At 36.5% G+C, this 18,652-nt stretch overlaps 1 protein-coding gene across 3 annotated transcripts in view; it reads right to left on the minus strand.

The window, feature by feature from the left end:
* The window catches only part of PRKCE (protein kinase C epsilon), a 285,921-nt gene that overhangs the window by 182,318 nt on the left and 84,951 nt on the right, over positions 1-18,652 (minus strand). For all 3 annotated transcript variants that reach the window (XM_023924501.2, XM_023924502.2, XM_086878387.1), the window contains exon 2: positions 6,459-6,522. In XM_023924501.2, coding sequence (XP_023780269.1) covers positions 6,459-6,522 — 64 coding nt within the window. The remainder of the gene's footprint in view (positions 1-6,458; positions 6,523-18,652) is intronic.

The following is an 18,652-nucleotide window of genomic DNA, read 5'->3' on the forward strand; positions in this document are numbered from 1 at the left end:
TGCAGAAATCTTAAAATGCAATTACTTGCAGTAAAATGCTGGTGATTAACTTGAACCTTTTGAAAGAGATGCTACTGTCAGGAGGAACAGCAAAGATGGAATAGAGATACATCCTGATGAAGAGATCAATCAGGGGAAAGAAAGAAAAATTTTTACCTCCTGAGGTTTCCAAGAAATTGAGAAATGTTTCCATTAAGAAAGGTGAGCTGCTCTTCACCTACCAGAAGAACATTCAAGTCCGAGTACTGAGTCAGTAATATAAATTCATAACAAACCCTAGAATTCTTTCACTGCCTGTTGCGCATGCCAAGATCAGCAGCTGATGGCTATGAGGAACAAAACAAATAAGCAGCCTGGCAAAGTTGTAGTTGCAACAGAAGATTTTAGTGAAAGAAACCACTACTCTTCAGTAACACAAATTCCTGAAACAACCAAGCAAAAATGCACCCTGATTTAGACTTTGAGATTTCTGATTAAGCACCTTCCACTGTTCTCTGGCACAACCAGATCTCATTCACTGAGCCCTTATAGTACAAGAAGAATAATTAATGATGACGACAATGACAATTACAAGTACTTCAAGGAAAAGCACTAGCAAAAAAGCTTTTATCCTGTGGGATATTTTCTATGACCAGATTTTTGCAAAAGGATGCTACATGGAACAGAAATGGCATTTTTTTCTTGCTGTATCAATTCTACCAAAGTTGAATGCCTGAAACAAATCCTCTGGATATTTTGATTAACAAGTTGTATCTATGTTACAGATCTATGAATTATGGGACACAAAAATGTCATTATGAATCATTCTCTGCTTCTACTAATACTTTTTTTTATGCAGACCTTCTGTCCTGACACACCAATCAACAATAATATTTGCAAATCTTAGAGCCTTGAAGTAAATGATCTAAGAAAAAAATGAAATCTCTTACAAACTCATATATTTTGAATTACACATTAAATACATAACCTAGTGCAGTCAGAGTTCTAAGGACTTTTTTTGTTGGCTATTTCAATGCAAAAAGGCCAGATAATAAATGTAAACAAGATGTTTTCCATTCTAAAAATACTATGAGACTTCAGCTGGCAGGCTTTATTGTAAAATATCACCTTATGTTCTTCATCTTGTGCAACTTTAGTATGCTACAAGCAGATGAATCTGAAGACGAATGTATTAGAAGCTGTGGTATTTTATTGCCATTCAGCTGCCCACTTGAAAATGGGGCATCTGTGATTGCATGAAAAGACAATTCCATAATGCAAATTGGAACATCTAACAATGATAAATAATCATTACAATTGATTAGATATAGAACATAGAAAAGAGTTTCGAATAGTTCTTAAATTTGTATTGTATGTTACCTATAATAAACACAGATAAGAAAAAAACTAACATATCAAGGTTATTCTGAAATTGTCCACAGTTGATTTAATAGTAATATATTTCAAATGGTAACTTAAGAATTAAGTTGGAACAAAGCTACTGCAAGTAAATGTATGTGTTTGTGTCCCACATAAACTAGTAATTCCAATGAAAGAAGAAACTTCCAATGACAAATGCAGCAGGCAGGTCACAAGCTGTTAAATATAGCATCACCTATCAGTACATATAAAACTGACTTTGCTGAAAATGTTTTAATCATTCCTCAGGCAATTTACCTCTCTTGCTCACTTGCTGACCATCTGTTATTCCAGTTACTAAATAATTTCATCGTGTCATCATATTAGTTAAGTTTTAAACTAGCCTGCATTTGGATCTTAATCAGCTACATTGGAGTTCTTAACTATTTCTCAAATAATTCAAAAAACTTCACTTACAAAGCTCTGTGAGAACTAAAAGAAAAAGATGAAAAAAATTGATGTAAAGACACTGCCAAAACATGTCAATTTAACAGGCAGTGAGTGCACTTTAGTATAGAAATACTGCACACGCTACAGCACACTGAATTAATACAGAAAATCAATATGACCTTGCACAACAAGTAGCACTGAAGAAATGAATATGGCAGCAAGTCTTGCAGATTCTCCTGTTCACAGGAGAAGACAGATACACTGACACATCCTTCTCCACAGCCCAGGTACAAGTTCAAGATACAAGACTGAAAACCTTTAATCCAGTTTGGAAAGTAAGAGAATAAATACAATGGATCTTTTCCAGCCAATTACTTTTTACAAACACCAGTCTACTATAAACATTGTTTTTCTTATAACTGCATACATAAAGGGGGGTCATCATATGTTTATTTAATAACAGAATTCACTGGTTACATGCTTTGCAAGACTGACAAACTATTCCGGTAAAATAACAACTGCAGCCACCCACATTTTGATTTGGTCTCCCAAAGGCAAGCTATCAGAAATGCTTAAAGGTGCTATGTGCTTGCATATGGTGCAGTACATATCTATGTACCAAATTATGTTAATGTATAAGTTACAAATCTATCTAACAAATTCCATCTCATACTGTGTGTCAGGTTTTGAGAAGCCACATTTGTTTGACCAAAGGGATTTGTTTTTGAAATATCCCTTAAAGTTCTGGGCAGGCAGTTCCTTAAGCACTTAGAAACATTTAAAGAAACACAACGAAAGCATTTAAATTATTTTTTAAAAAAATATAGATATAACTTTACTGATTAACTGTTGCAGGTAACTGCTACTGAATAACTGTTGCAGTTATTTTAGGTTGTGAATAGACAGCTTAGTTTACATATCTACATTTGGGAAGGTTCCACTGATACAGCTGCTTCCATTCACAGAAAAAAAATATAGATTTACTCTAAATGCACAGACTCGTTTTAAATAAAGTAAATCTACAGAAGGCAAATAACTCCAAAGATCAGTTCTGGCAAAGGAAGTGTAAAGACATGACTCACAGGTGTTACAGAAATACTGCTTACATAGTTTCAAATGGGGAATTAAAAAGACTTATTTTAAGAGCTGTTTTCTCAACCTCTTCCTATGTCAACATCACCAAAATGGTATATTATTTTGCAGAACTGATTTGGAAACACAATATAGAAAGCTTCATTTTTAAGCAGAAAAATTTAGATTCTAACTTTTGAGAACATCACCTTCTGTGCGACAAACAGTTTATATAGTATTTTCTTTCTAGTATGTGGGCTGGACAGTTCCTACTACAGAATTTACAGAAGACTGCTAAAATAACCAGTTATTCGCCATCCCTATCAGTGCAGAAACAAATATTCAGAAACTATAAGGAGATTCCAAAGCAGGATTAGTGTAAAAAGGTGATGATAAACACCACTCCTCTTGGGTTTGTTGATGTTCTTGTAAGGGCTTTTTATGCAGCTTGCTTTCCAATTCTCAGACTTTAGCATTTGTGTTTTCTAGTCTTTTTCTGCTTTAAAGACTAGAACTGAATGGAAGCAAGTTTTAGAAAATTATTTTTTTCAGAACAAATCCAAAGTCCCTGAAATTTGCACAATCCATTGGAAACTTAAAGTAGCTAAGCCAGCAACTCCACTGTTCTTTCTATATTTCCATGTAAAAATATTTGCCAGATGCCGATATTGATATGCTAGGGTGGCTCTCAACAACTGTCTCTGCCTAGGGAGTCAGAGGTACTCTTTACCAGCCTTTGTAATCAGCCAGATTTCCATCTGTTCTGCACATCTAAGGCACACAAGTCCATGAATGATTCAGTTAGACAAGGCAGGGAGGAGGAACAGGAATCATGTGCTTTTGGTGAGGAAGTCAGCTTATAACAATGAACTGTTTTCATTGTTTTGCCATACAAATGCAAATAGTACAGAGGGTTAAGCAATCTGGCAGCTGGGACTAAGCAGCAATTGGATTTTAAGAGGTATATGGCAACAACATAAACTTACTTTCAATTTGTATACCAATTTACTCACATAAGGGCTTGCTTGGAAAATTAGGACTTTTGCTTTTTAGAGGCAGTACAGTAGAGAACAATGTTCTTTGTCCATATTAATGGATTGAACTAATCTTTAGTCAATTATACAAAAAGAGAACTTTGATATCTGTCTGACAAAGACTTTATAAGTGCCAAATAACTGAAGCTACATTACTGACTGCTGGTAACTAGAAACCAGCTTATATCACATATTAGTAAAGTCCAATTTTCAGTACACAGCATTACAAGACAAGAGTGACTGGTGAGAATACGGTACATTTTTGCAAGAAACATGCAACTTGATTGCTTCCTTCAGTTAAAATTGTTACTATGAGTATTTCTACTTTCATAAATTGCCAGTTTTTCCCCACCAAAATTCCAGGTGAAATAGCAATACCCATCTGTGCATCATGAAAAGAATACTATGTACTCTTGCTATTCACAGTGATGACTGGAGTGCAAAACATAAGATCTTGGTTCAGAAATTTGGTCAAGAGTAGCAACCACTTTAACCAACCCTAGCCACTCAAAAGTGATGCATCTAGTATAACTTTATATTCTTATAATATTCAAAAAATACAGATCAACAACAATGAACTGGCCCACTGAAATCCACAAAATACCTCTCAGATACATTATCTTTACCTACATATATATGTACATGTACATTAAATGAAAGAGGTATTTTTCAAAGATACAGAATAAGCTACTTCCCATGTGGTCTAGGTGTTTGTATTCACTACACAAGGATGCACACAGTTGTTAGGTTAAACTAGGTGCTTCAATAACATAACTAAATATCCAAAACTATTTGGGCCACAGTCCTAATGAAACAGTCCAATAATAGGATTTCATAGTATCACTAAAAACACTACAAAAATGGTTTACAAAGAGTTGTACAAACCTGGTCCGCTTTCCTCTGTGAGTAAAACTCAAACCCTCCTAGAGAATTCTGAAAGTCTTCTACGTAACACATTTGCACAGTTATTTCATTGCATGGAAAAGCTCAAAAAGTATACAAGTTCTATTGCATTTTGCAAGTGCACGAACTTCTCTAATTTCTACCAAATTCACCTCAACTAAATCCTCTTGATTTTCCTGAGAGCTTTCCATAAGCATTTCATAATCTGTTCTCCCTCACTAGCCTGCTTCCATTTGCACATTCCCCTCCAATGCTACTGTAGGGACACAAATTTATTTCCGCATACCTTTGAAGTGTCACAGGGTATGTGGCATTTGAAATTATGTGGTATTAGCACCACAAAATAAAGAAGACATTAGGATAGCCATTTTTTACTTTCCTGTGTAAAAGATTAGAGAGAGATAAACAACTTTTGAAGAACCACGTAACACCATTTTTTTTCTACCCTTTGACAGTCTGACACACTTGAATGCATCTTGGGATGAAACAGTAACAGCAGGCTCACCTGGGTATCAATTAGCTGACAGTGGAATACTGGAAGAACATCTACCTACCCTGTGACAGAATCACACCAATGCCTTTAACCACATTTCAGGTGATCCTTGTCATGCCAGTCAGAAAGATATGCGGAAACTACTATTTAATTGATATTTTCTTGAATATGCAGGAAGAAAAAAATGGTAGAGCTATCTTATGTGGGTACAAAACGAGGCAATAAGATAAAGTTTGTTTCTAAAATTCAGGATTTATAGCAATATGTGTTTTTGCAAGCTACTGCTAGTAGCTGGTCAAAGTGCAGGTATTCATTACAAAGAACATAAAGACATACATGCTCTTCGGGTGTTTCGCTACTGTGTCAAGCAAAATAATTTTATTTCACAGTATTTTCGGTTTCAGCTCCTGTCAGGGTTCATGTGAATCTTCTTTATGTACTGTGAACCGATGGTAACTTAATTTAACTGAACTCTATGAGCTATTGGGAGAAGCTGATTGCTGGACGTAATTTAAGATAATCAATCATCTAGGCCATTTTGGCAGATTGGGCTGTCACCAAGTGCATGACTAAGAGACACAGATTTGCTTCTTCGTAAATGATCTTACTCCTACCACATATCACTTGACTCTGTTTAAAGTAAGCAGCAGAAAAATATTTTTAGAATTTTTCTTAAGAATGTAGTAAATACTTCTCTTCCATATATAAGGCTTTTTCCAACATGTAACTGCTGTGTCATAAAAACTAAAACACCTCATGTAATTACAATGTTCTGGTCATTACTTTACTTGCAATGGAAAAATACCAAATATTTGAATAATTTAAAAAGCAAATAAACTCCTGTCTGTAATCTTTGACATCGTATCCTTTCTACCTACATAATGGTTAGTATTCTTCCAAAAATTAAAAAATTTGGAAGTTTTTTCTGGAAGTTAGTATTACTAAAATATGGTCATTTCATTATGGTCATTTTAGCTGGTATTGTTACCATCAGTGATTAACAGGGTAAGACAAAGTGACTCAAAGGCAGAGAAAAAAATGTGTTCATTTTAACTTGAGCTCATACAGATTTGAGGATATCAGCACACACCTCTTCTAATATTTTCATTGCAGAGACCCTAGGAGATTCCATTCATGAAAGAGTAAGATAAAATATTGAAAGTCCCTACCTTCACCTGATGATCCTGAAAGGTCTATGATGACATACACTCTCCCTTCTGGCTCCAAGTCGATCTGTAATCGAGAAGAGAAAAAGAAAAAAGAAAAACACAAAATCAAACTTAGATCGGCTCCCAAAGCAAGTAACTGCACATGCAGGAAACAAGAAGTTTCCAAACCTCACAAAGTCAAGATGTAGGCAGGACACATTCTCTAACAATAGAGCCTCCTTTTGCAAAGAGGTGTTGAGGACCCTGCACCTTCACTGGAATAAAAAAGAAGTGTGCACACATGGAAAGTCTGAGCTCAGTGAATTTCACGTTTTAAATATTTAATGTACTGTTTCAACATATATTTGCACCACTATTTTCAAGAAAGTCAAAAAATGCCACAACTGAGCAACTTTTTTACTGTAATTTATACTGAGCCCAGATATGCAAATGTGGAAAACAACACTGTGACAGCAAGACAGATCAGCTCTGGTCACAGAACAGGGGAAATGGACATGCACAGCTCATACAGTCAGTTAACACATGTTTATAGTACTCCTTTTGTATCCCCACTGGGAGAAAGAAATACATGCTTTATCCTCTTTATCTGTAACACAAAATTTGTTTATTTCTGCACCATTCTGGTGGATTTTTAGAAGTCTCTACCCATGTGGACTTTCACTCAGCATGAAATATAGGTGTTCAGTATCAAGCTGCTGTACTTCCAAGATGTCACAGGCTATGAGAATAAGCTCCGGTAAGTTTAGACACCAAAATGAAGACCTTATTACAGATCTTCCTGTATTTTATCACAAGTTTGATAAACACAATCAGCAAATCTAAATATTGCTGGGTTTGAGTATATTAATGGAACACAACAAATTAAAATCTATTTTTGCTGCTACACATCTCTCAAAAATAAAACTAACTAAAACATTATGTACTCAGTAGCTTCTGCTCTAACATAGCAGTTACTGTCACATAATTTCAGAGACTGAGTGACATGACCTTCTGTATGTTAATAGTGTATCTTCAAGCTATTTTAGGAAAAAAAACAGATAGGTAAGATTGCAAGAGACCTTGTCTGCTACCTGTCCTGTGTCACACCACTCCAGACAGGAACAGGCAGTCAAGGAGGCACCAGGGCAGCTCCAGCCTGTCAGACCCAGCACTGGGGATGGGGGCAGGCCAGGGCCAGGCCCAGGCAGGATGTGTGCTCTGCTCCCACAGCAGAAACCCCAGAACTTGCCCCATGCTTCTGCTACTTGAAGGCAATTGCACGCAGAGGTTGTGCTGGGAACAGGCGCTCTCCCCTCCCTCCTCATGGCAGCCTGCTATCCCACAGCAGGGGAAGGTGGCCTTGCCTACCCCGTGCCAGCAAATGACACTGAGCTGACCCTCTCCTGTCACAAGAGACATCAACGTACAACGCTAGGCCAGCAAGAGGTGAGAAATAGGAGATCATCAATTGACGCTAATAACTTAGGAGACTAACCTGCTGATTTTCACAAATTAGTGCGTAAATAAGGGGACACCAGAACACCCAAGCTATGCCAGGCTTTGCCAGCCTGCGTTCAGTGGACAGCCCCATGGGGCCACCTGTTTTGTCTGCAGGTTTCTCCCATCACCTGAGAGGGCTTTACAGAAGAGGCTTTTCTCTCTCTTTCGGGACATGGTTGCTAAATGCATCAGGATCAGGAGGATGCAAGCACCTCCTTCCACTGACCACTGTCCTTCAAGACAGGGCCAGGAGAAGAGTTCACAGGTCCTGCTGATGTCATCAGACCAACAGATCAAGAAAATGATCTCAGCAGCTGTATTGTAAATAGACCAGGCAGGAAATAGCATTAGCAAGGCCAGGGGTTACTCAAGGGAGAGGAAAATGAAGATGCAGGTGTCTGGTTTTTTTATAAATAATGAATTTCCAAATAACCAAAAAAAGACATTTTTAGCAATTCCTGAATTGGCAGCATGAGTTTTGTGAGGGAGTTTTTTTGGGGGGTTTGGCTTTTTGTGTTTTGTTTTAAATAAAGCTGCTGATCTTGAAATACTGCTCCTCTCCCTTTGCCATTTTTAAATAAGAAAAATATTAGAAGATCAGAAGCACAGGTGCACGAAAAGACTTTGATGTCTGTGCTGAAGGAGGTTTTTGAAAAACTGCTACAGCACTCAACAGATGGCTGTATTAAAGACAGACATGTCTAATGCTCTGTTTGTGGCAGCACTATACACTGTTTCATTAAGCTTTCAGTAAAATACTTTATGCAGTTCAAATCCCAGCATGCACACACACACCTAAACTACCAACATCATCCCTGCAGAAGAATCAGGCATCTGTACAAGTTACTGACCACCATCACAAAATCTCTGTTCTGCCCCTTTAACTACAAACAGCGTTGGAAGGAACTCAGGAAAAAGATTGGAGGCCTGAAAGCAAGTTTCCATTACCCAGCAAGTCAGCTGTTTCAATTTACATTTTATTAAAAATGATGCTTAGTGATTTTGAATTGGAAATTTTGCTGATGCTCTAAGAAAAATGAACCATTTATAAAAGGAAGTCTCTTTTATAAAGAAAGCATGTTTCAGTCTTCGTATGCCAGTAAGAATGAAATGGACATATTCTTGTTTTTAGATTTATTAAATACCCACATTTCATTTCAGTGAGTACTTGCACTGACAGTCTTACCAGTCATATGGATTACTACTTTTGCCAGAAGCCAGCAGGTTGACCCTACATATGAAATGAATACCCCAACAAAAGCAGAAACCCCTAGACTGATAGGAACCCTTCTTTTCTTCTCAGTTCTTCCATGTATCAAGCCAAACAGAGAAAAAAAGGACCACTTCAATCTTCATTATTCATTAAAAATGTATAATTTTATGCCTAGAAACATAATGGCATAAATACCTCCAAAATAGACTACTAGAATATGCATGCCTTTTCTTTTCAATCTGTGCATTAAGCTATGCTTAGATTCTGCAATGTCATTTTATAAATAAGTAACAAAAGATGCATACAACAAAATCTAATGGTTTTTCACCAAATGCCACGGAAGTTATCACATGTGAAATGCCCTTAGACATATGTAACCAGAAACAGAATGACTGGCCAAATTCAGCTGAATAGAACAGGCATCTTTGAATGCAATGGAAGTAGTTTGAGCATGGCAATTCTGATTCCAAGCCTTCTCTTTGACTAAAAATACTTCTCTCTGAATACAGCCTAGCTTTTAGATGTGCAGAGAGAACTTACAAGGACACATCCAAAAAAGATATACTGCTCAAAAGGAAACAGGGAATAAGGCAAGATGCAAATTAGGGATGGGACAGAGGAGTTGATACAAGAGCAGCTTTGCTGTAAGAAAGACACATGGCAAAATATGTGCCTTGCTTACATATGTCACATTTGCCATACACAGCAAAAGATGTAACAACTATCACTGAGAAAATCTTTGATCACTGAAATATTTGTTCCTGTTACTGACCCATGTGATTGCTGTGACTTGTTGAAATACAGTTTTAGCACATGCAAACAATATTAATTAAAAAGATAATTTAAACAACTTCTATATTACTCAAATAATAACATGTGGCAGCATACTGAGATGAGTACAGTCATTGCTGGAGAGCAGCACAGATAAGCAAAAACTCCAGGCCTGAATAAAATCTATTAGCAGCCTGTTTCAGGGAACAAAAGGCAACCATCCATAAAACCAGACATACTTTCAGAGGAAATAAACCATGTTGAAACCAAGGCCAAGCTTCAGCATACTGAAGGCATTTATACAGTTTCACAGTCATTAATGGATTTTATTTTCAACACCCTTCTGATACAGTTCCCCATATGCAAAATGGGATACTCCCAAAGGCACAAACTAGACTAAATGACTTTCTGGAAAGTCATACAAGAAGCCTATAGTTAAACAAGAGCTGAACTCTGGTCTCTGGAGGCCCAGACTGCCCACTGGACCACTACTCCCATTCCTCAATTAGGTTTCACTTTGTCAAGCAATATACATCCTGTCTTCCAGCAGTATCAAATACTACCAAGAACTTTTCTCTTTTTTTTTTTTTAGAGAGGTAATGGGTATACATCTAGGATGCAACTTCTTTTCTTTTTCATTCAGACAATATCAGTAAAAACAATACTGAACAAAGTATGCTGAAACATTTCTCTGCAGTATTTTCAATGGATCATAATATTTGGGTAACCTCGAGTAATGCAAAATTTCATCAAACTATGCAGAAGATTGTGAAGATGGTCCAGCTTTTCTTCCAGGTTTGTTATTTTCAAGTTTTTAACTCCCAAGTGTTTTGAAATACTGAGCCCTAAACTCGGTTAGAAGTTCACCATTTTCCTTCTCTCAGATGTAAGGCATTATTTCCCACCCCTAAAAATATAAAACTTGGAGAGAATTCTCTTAGACCAAGATTTTCTAAGGAAACCAAACACTCTTTCTAATCTTAAAAAGACTAGGACGATTAGAGCATGCTATGGAAATAAATACTTGTGTTGCACTGATGCTTCACATTTGAATATGAATAAGATTTTATGTACAGCCTGAATAATTCCATCAGCATTTGGGGGTGTTCTTTTCATTCCATTTGATAGCATCAACACAGATTTTCCATGCTCCATGGCACAAACTGAGACCTGTTGTAAGCAAATTACAAACCACTGTCTTTAGTGGCTCAGTGCCCCACTGCCGCAGGGTTTTCTTTGATCATAAGAGTCCATCAGCCACCTCTGTTCCAACATAAGGATGTCACCTGAGTGCATTGTACTCATTTAAAAGCCAACAAGTCTCAAGAGAAATTTAAGGACAGTCATTGACAAATTCAGATCTGAAATCAAAAATGAGTGGACAAATGTTTTTTTTTATGACTGAAATTCCTACAATCAGAAAGACTGAACAAGTTTTACTCTGATTTTCCTTAGATAGACAATATATGAAAGACAGCAAAATCCCTTCAAATCTAAAGCTGTTGAGGATTTTAGCAACAGTATAAACCTAAATGGACTGTATAAGCCACAGAAACAGAAAGAATTAAATCATAAAAACTGCTTTGCACCTCTTCTTGTGATGTTCTAGGATTATCTGATATTTGGGTAGCTTAAAGCATAAACCTCCAAGCACATGATCTGTCACTGCAGATGGTTATTTGATTCATGTCAGACCTAGGAAGTCAGCATGGTTTCACTCTTCCTGAGTGTAGCATAACAAAGTATCTTGTTGAACACACAACTTCTCTGAAAGAAGAAGGGAAGAGATTGTGCCTAAAGTGCTGATAGCTGCAAAGGCTGAAGGGGGGTGGTTTCTCTGTCTGTTGTTTTTAGAGGTATTTACCAATTTTGGTAAATATTGTTTCCATGTAAAATGCATATGAAAATCAGAACAGTTACAATCTAATAGAAAATGACTGGAAGGTCTGTGCTGGCTTTTGTTCTTTAGCCACAAGGTTTTGTGCTCCAATTTAAATAGCTAATACCTGTCAAGCTCATCTGAAATTAAATGAAAGGTTTGCAATAAGGTCCATAAGGTCAGCAAAATAGCTGAGCTAATGTTATTTATTAATAGTATCTGAAAATTAAGAATTTGACACATTACATCATTAATTACATGAGTAAACCTGCTTTGCAAAATAAATTACCCAGAAAACATACTGAGAAAACTTCCTTAAAATCTCCATTTACCTTCATGATGTTTTTCACCCCACCAGCCTCTTGCTTATCTGGCAAGGCAGCAGGAAAACTTGGAGTCAGTGCACTGCTACAATGTCCACAAATCTGCCTTTCATTATGAACATTACATATTTGATTATTATAATTAGAGCGAAATGTAACACAGCTTGACGCATTGTAATTGACCACAATGATATATATAAAGGTTCAGAAATTTTGGCCACAGGAGATTCTATCAATTATATACTCAAAAGTCAACAAAAAAACATCAAACATCTTGCATGACCTACAGAAAACATCAAGCACTTTCCAGTGCCAGACACATGCACTGACATAATACAGAACAGCAGCAGCCAGGGAGAAACAAGATTCAGCTGAAATAACCCACAGTATTCAGAAACCAATTTTAAAACAAGAATCCTTCCATTACTTAATAAAACATATCCTAGTGCTTAGTTGTGGTGTCCTGAATCACATGGGATATGATCTTGGTCTTTCATGATCACCTTGGTCTTTCATGATCTATTGTGCCTAAGGCCTCCCAGACACCAGAGAAGAAGCATTTTTGAATGCAGAGCAACACATGCATGTGTGTTTGAGCACAAGCACATCTGCACTGTCAAAGTAATATGTTCATTTTTATGTATTAGAAGGACCAATAACTTTTACAGACCACTGTGCTGAGCCTAGTGTGTTCAGGGCTCATTTTCTTGTAGAATCCAGAAAGTGAATCTGGACAATTGGCTCTATTTAGATGCAACAGACAGCAGAGTGGTACAAATGGCTGCAAAGGTGTCAAGCAGCATTACCACTTATTACTACATTACCAGAAGGGTCACTGAGTAAAAACAAATTTCTGACTCCCTGATCTGAAGCAAGGAAGAGATTATCTTTACTTCTTTGAAAGCTTCAGAAGGTGGGGAGTATGTACAAGGTATTACAGTATTTAAGAGTTATATGGCAAACTGGTTAGGGTTTCTAAACCTACAATACAATTCATGATAAAGGAAAATAAATCAATGAGAGAGAAATCTCTTCGTGAACAGAAAAATAAGTCAATGACCTTAAGAGATAAGGCAACCTAGACTAGCCATTCCAGGCATTCTGTGAGTGAACATGTCAGTGGAAACCCACTAGTGTGAGTGTTCCAGACAGAAGTGTGTGCTATTTGTTGGTTTGTTTAACCCAGTAGTTATTGTGATGTTGTAAATGCCTTCCATTATTAAGCTTTATGAAAACATGTGAATAAGCCAAAGTTATGCAGTACTTTTTCACTGTATTAAAACTGTTTGTACACTAGAAACGGAGGTGGCATTATTTTAGCAATGGTAATGAAGATAAAATACAAAAAGCCTGTACAAGCCCAGAGACAACGTGAAGTACAATGCGTAAGAGCTGGGTTTGGCTGAGCAACACCCAATTAGACTTTTTTGAGTGAACAGACAGTAAAACCACCTACTGAACAAAAGCCTACATAAAGCCATTCTCTTGAAACATCTGCTAAATGTATTTCAAGAAAGAAAATAAACTCTTCAGAGCAAAAACACTTTCCCAAACAGATGGTTATTTGATTTAAGAATAAGGGAATTGCATTGTGTGGTAAGATCTGACCTGTAATTTCATCACAATGCTTTTCAAAGTGTATTTCTTAATGCACTAGTGCAGTGGCACTCTCCAAACCACAGGAAAATAATTAAATGTCACTAAGTATTTAAAACATATTTGTTGTCTTGGCTTATGTGCATTTTTTAATGACATGCTACAGAACTGCAACCAGAAGGGAAGTTACCTTACACCCAGCAATAAAACACCGAGCAGGGAGTCAGGGCTGCTAGCACATAGTGGTTAGCCAATTACTACATGTTAAAAACTGATAAAGGCTATCAAATTATCTTACCACAGTACAATTTCAAACAACCACTTGCTCATAGGTGGTACATTTGTTCAGTCTCAGGAATCACCTAAACATGACAATAATTGGAATTTTTCCTAAATTACTTCAACCAGGTATTTGGAGCTTCTCCTAAATTATAATAATAGTTCCTCTGACTAGACAACTTTTCAATGCTTTTCACAACCATCATGAAATATGTGTCTGTATAAAAGTAAGTACATGGATTGACTGGTAGATTTCCCTGGCCACATTAAACCATTTTGGTGGGCTGCATACTTTTTTCCTTAATTCCTTAAGTAATTCCCATATTTCCCGTATTTCCTGACATCCTTTAAGCAAGTATTTCTGCCTGAAGACTTACAGATTAATATAATGTCACCTATTTCCTGTACAGACATATTTCTTCTCTTTATTGTCAAAACATTCCTTTCTTTCACTCTTCTCCTGCCACGTATACTCTGGGAACTCATGGTAGTATACAGCAGGCAATATCCACATAGCATTTCTGTATGAAAATAAAAGAAATAACTGTGCTGATTTCTAGACCTCAAATCGGGAAATTAATAGCTGGAAGATCCAAGACTTTGGTGTAACATATTCCTTTTTTGTATATTAGGTATAAATTAAAATTCTTCCTAAACAAAGTAAAATAATCTCCAAAGGCAGGATATAAATAAGTCCTAGGAAATGGTGATACTAGATGATGTTAAGTTGCTCTTCAGTTTTTCTCCTGTTATTCCTATTCTAGTCCTCTGTAAGAAAAAAACAAACCAAAAAAACCCAAAAAATAAAACAAAAAAGAACCAACCGCAAAAAACCCGAAAACTAAAACCCAACACCCAAATATCCAAACAAACAAACACCAAAAAAAAACCCACCACAACTGAAAATCTCAAAATCCCACCAACAAAAAGACAACTCTGGAACTTGCCTATGAATCAACTATATTTCAAAACAAAGGTCGGGAACATCAATGAATGACACCTGGTTTGAATAAAGTTTTCATCTGCCTTAGAGCTAAGATCTTCCCAGATATTAGAAAATAAATATGCCTTACATGAAACCTCAGCCCGAACTAGGCAGAACTTCAGTATTAGTCTCAGACCCTTTCCAAAAGGGGTTCACATTTTCAGTCTCTCAAACGCTTCTGTGCAATACCTGTCAGGAACTTTTAAGTCTAATTGGACTTACAGTCTTCAATGAGCCAAGAATTCAGCTGGGAATTGAATCTATTTCAGCTCTAGCTCAGGCTCACTTGTAGGTAGAGCTGTGCTGGCTTTGTTTCAGCTAGCAACAAAACTCACATCTAGGTTTTGTTTTGTTCCAATTAAAAAAAACCCCAACATTAAAACAACCACTACTGTTTATGGGTGTGAATTCAGCTCACCTCCCCAGGAAGAAAGGCAAAAAGCCTATTTTATCTTGAAGGCAAGCACGTTAAATGTACTCTCCATTTGCATTCACAACAAAAATTAATACTCCATTAGGAAGTAAACAGCATGAATCAATATGCAGCAAATGGACAAACTGTACTTCAATGACACTTGCTGGAACTTTTAAGTAGCTTGTTGATGTGCAACACCAGCATTGGCTGCAAGCCAGAGTGCATCAGCAGAGAGAAATAAAACTCTGATGGGTAAATTTTTACTCCGCTCTCTTGCCAACTTGATTTAGATATGAATGAGATTCCCTCTCCCCACAGCCCTCAACTAAAGTGGTTGAAACTACAGAAATATGCAATTAGGATAGTCCTAGGGGGTGTGCCCAGGTGCCTTTGATCTCAAAAACTGCCTATGAGACTGAGCTCTTTCCCTCAAACTTCCAGAAAATTAACAATATCTTTTTTAAAAAAAAACACCTCTAAAAGCTAAAAAGACTTTCCTGAAGATTCCCCAGTGTCCAAGCTGCTCCTCTATCTGTGCAAAACTGGACTTTTAACATGACAAAATCCCTGACCTCTTTTGCAGTTTACCTTAGTGTACCTTTCATGATGTTTGGCTAGTAATCAACTTGCCAGCACTGTGTCACCACACACAGTGACTGACTTGAGTTTTTGTTTCAAGTCTCATCTTGGCACCCAAAGCAAAAGAAGGAGGTCACAGGGTTGGGCTCTGTGACCTGCCCAGATGGTCAAACTGCTCCAAGGCAGTGCCAAAGAGGGGCAGCTCTGTGGACTTTCACTAGGCAGGAAACAAAGAACACTACTTCAAGAGGGCAGAACTAAAGAAAACTGCAGAAATCAAATAATACAGGGTTTGAAACATCTTCAGTTAAAAACCACACGTGAATGAGAAGACAAGGATGTAGGGAAAGAGACACAGGAACATGCAAAGACAAAAATTATATACAGCTCAGAAGTGGCATGAAGCTGTCACAAGGAAACAAAAGGAAGTAAAATAGTATTTCAAGAACAAAGCTAAGCTAAAATTACTCTAAAAGTTATTCTAACAGTTTTCTTTTGGAAATAATAACATGTTTTAACTTCCTTCTTAAATCTGAGAATGCCTCTCATTACTGTCTCAGCTGTCCTGCTATGTCAGAAGACACAGCTTAATCCCAAACATAAGGGGTAAGCTTTTAAAAAGTAATAAAGAAGTTTAAAACAGTTTTTAGATCAAGACACCAAAATCATGCTGACTTACTTAAGAGGTTTTATTATTCATAGGGAGAGTTGAAAGCTTGTAATTTGTTAACAAAAAATGTCTTGGTTCAGTTATCCTTGCAATTGATAATTTTAGTAACTTAAATGCAATTTTAAAAAATGTGTCTCCTACTTTCCTGTTCAAGTTCACTACAGATACATCTCTATTTTCAAGGAAAGAAACTGAAAAGCAAAAAGGGAATAATTACCTTATACAATTGTCTAAATTTGGGTTAGAAAGCAGAGGAGATTGAAAAAATATCACGAAAATATTTGTTTCTCAATTACAAAAATATTCCTCCACCAAACACATAGATGAAAGTATGAATACACAAGCTTCAAAAATTACAAATCAATGTTCTTCTGCTGGGTTATGAAGATGGAAGAAAAAAGTATGTTCTACACAAATATTCTCCATGTCTTTTCACATAATGTATCTGTAACTTGAGTTTCTTTACAACAAATACTGACATTATAATAAACAAACACCGCATGATATACAAACCACAATGGTTATACAGAATTGGCATCAAGTATTTAAACAAAAGCATCCTTTCTGGAAATATCTCTCCTACTTACAGCCTGCCAAGAATTGTGTTGATTCATAGACTTTGATCAAGTTAAGTTCTAAAGAAATTTGAAAGCAGAAAACAGAATTAAAGAAAATAAAATACAAGCTTCTTGAAAGCTTTTTTCTTTTTTTTTTTTTTATCTTCCTAAATGCTTGTTCAGCTTATAATGGAAGCCTTCATTTTGCCTTCACACTCTGTGGCACACACAAGTGTGAGCAGGATTACACAAACTGATGCCATGCAGGTAAATTCATCTTTTCCTATACTAAGCACATGCAGGAGGCCCCAGGGCAGGTTTAAGGATGTCTGTAATAGCATGGAAACTGAATGCATCTCTCAAGTCTCAGTTCAATATCTAAACAGAAAGATCATTCTTTTTTCTGTTTTTCATTCCGTTTTCTAAGGAAAAAGAGAATTTCTAACATCTTGTAATAAATAAGCATTTTGCCAGTAAATGTGGCAGCTTCAAGCACACAAAATTATTTGTATTAGATATGTTCAATCATGCAATCTCCCCCAAAAAAGTAAATTCAAGGATAGCATCAAAATATTTAAGTTTCTTGAACAACTACCCAAATTTGGTAAAAAATGCCTCAAAAATTTGAAAGAAAATGTAAACCCCAATGCGCACCTTTCTAAAAAAAATTGCCAGAAGACCTAAAAAAATTATTTCTATAAGAAAATACATGATTAAGACATTCTCTACTTGGCTCTACTTTTTCCCGTGTTTAGAAAGTATCCGGATAAGATCTTCACATACCGTTCAATAACACTGAGGGGTTCTTTCCAACATAGTTTTTGTGTTGCTCTGATATTTTATCCTCTGTTTAATCATCAGCTTAGAAAGATTAATGAAGCTAATTCTGTTAACAAAATGGCTATCCTGAGGACTACAATTATCTGTGATTCACTTGGACTTCCTCTGTAGCTTTAGCCAAAACAAACCCAGAGGAACTCCAAAACTCCTCGGATTTCAGCTACAAAACACTTGTTAAAAGAACAGCTAAACAAAAAAGTGATATGGTTCATTCTACCCATGTTTAAGTGCAAAAAAGAAAAACAAGTAAAATAAAGTTTAGCAGCTTTATATACCTTTATACATGCTGCCAGGCAACCTATATTGGATGAAACAGATAGACCAGAATGCAACATCTTGAATACAAAGATTACAGAAAAGGAAATGGCAAAAATAGCTACTACTATTATTATGGTTCCTGAAAAGTTAGACATCACAGTCCACCAGCCAGAAGTGGCACACCAGGAATAGATACATCTTCAAAACTCCCTAAGAAAAAAAACATGTTCCGGTGCATGTGGCATTAAGTGGCATTTTTCTTCAGCATTTATTTTCACTTACTGCAGTGCTTTAAACAGAATTATATGTGGAGTTCTCACACGTTAGATATGAAAGATGCCTATTATACC

This window comes from Cyanistes caeruleus, chromosome 2 (assembly GCF_971803275.1).
Source record: "Cyanistes caeruleus chromosome 2, bCyaCae1.hap1.1, whole genome shotgun sequence".
Classification (NCBI taxonomy): domain Eukaryota; kingdom Metazoa; phylum Chordata; class Aves; order Passeriformes; family Paridae; genus Cyanistes; species Cyanistes caeruleus.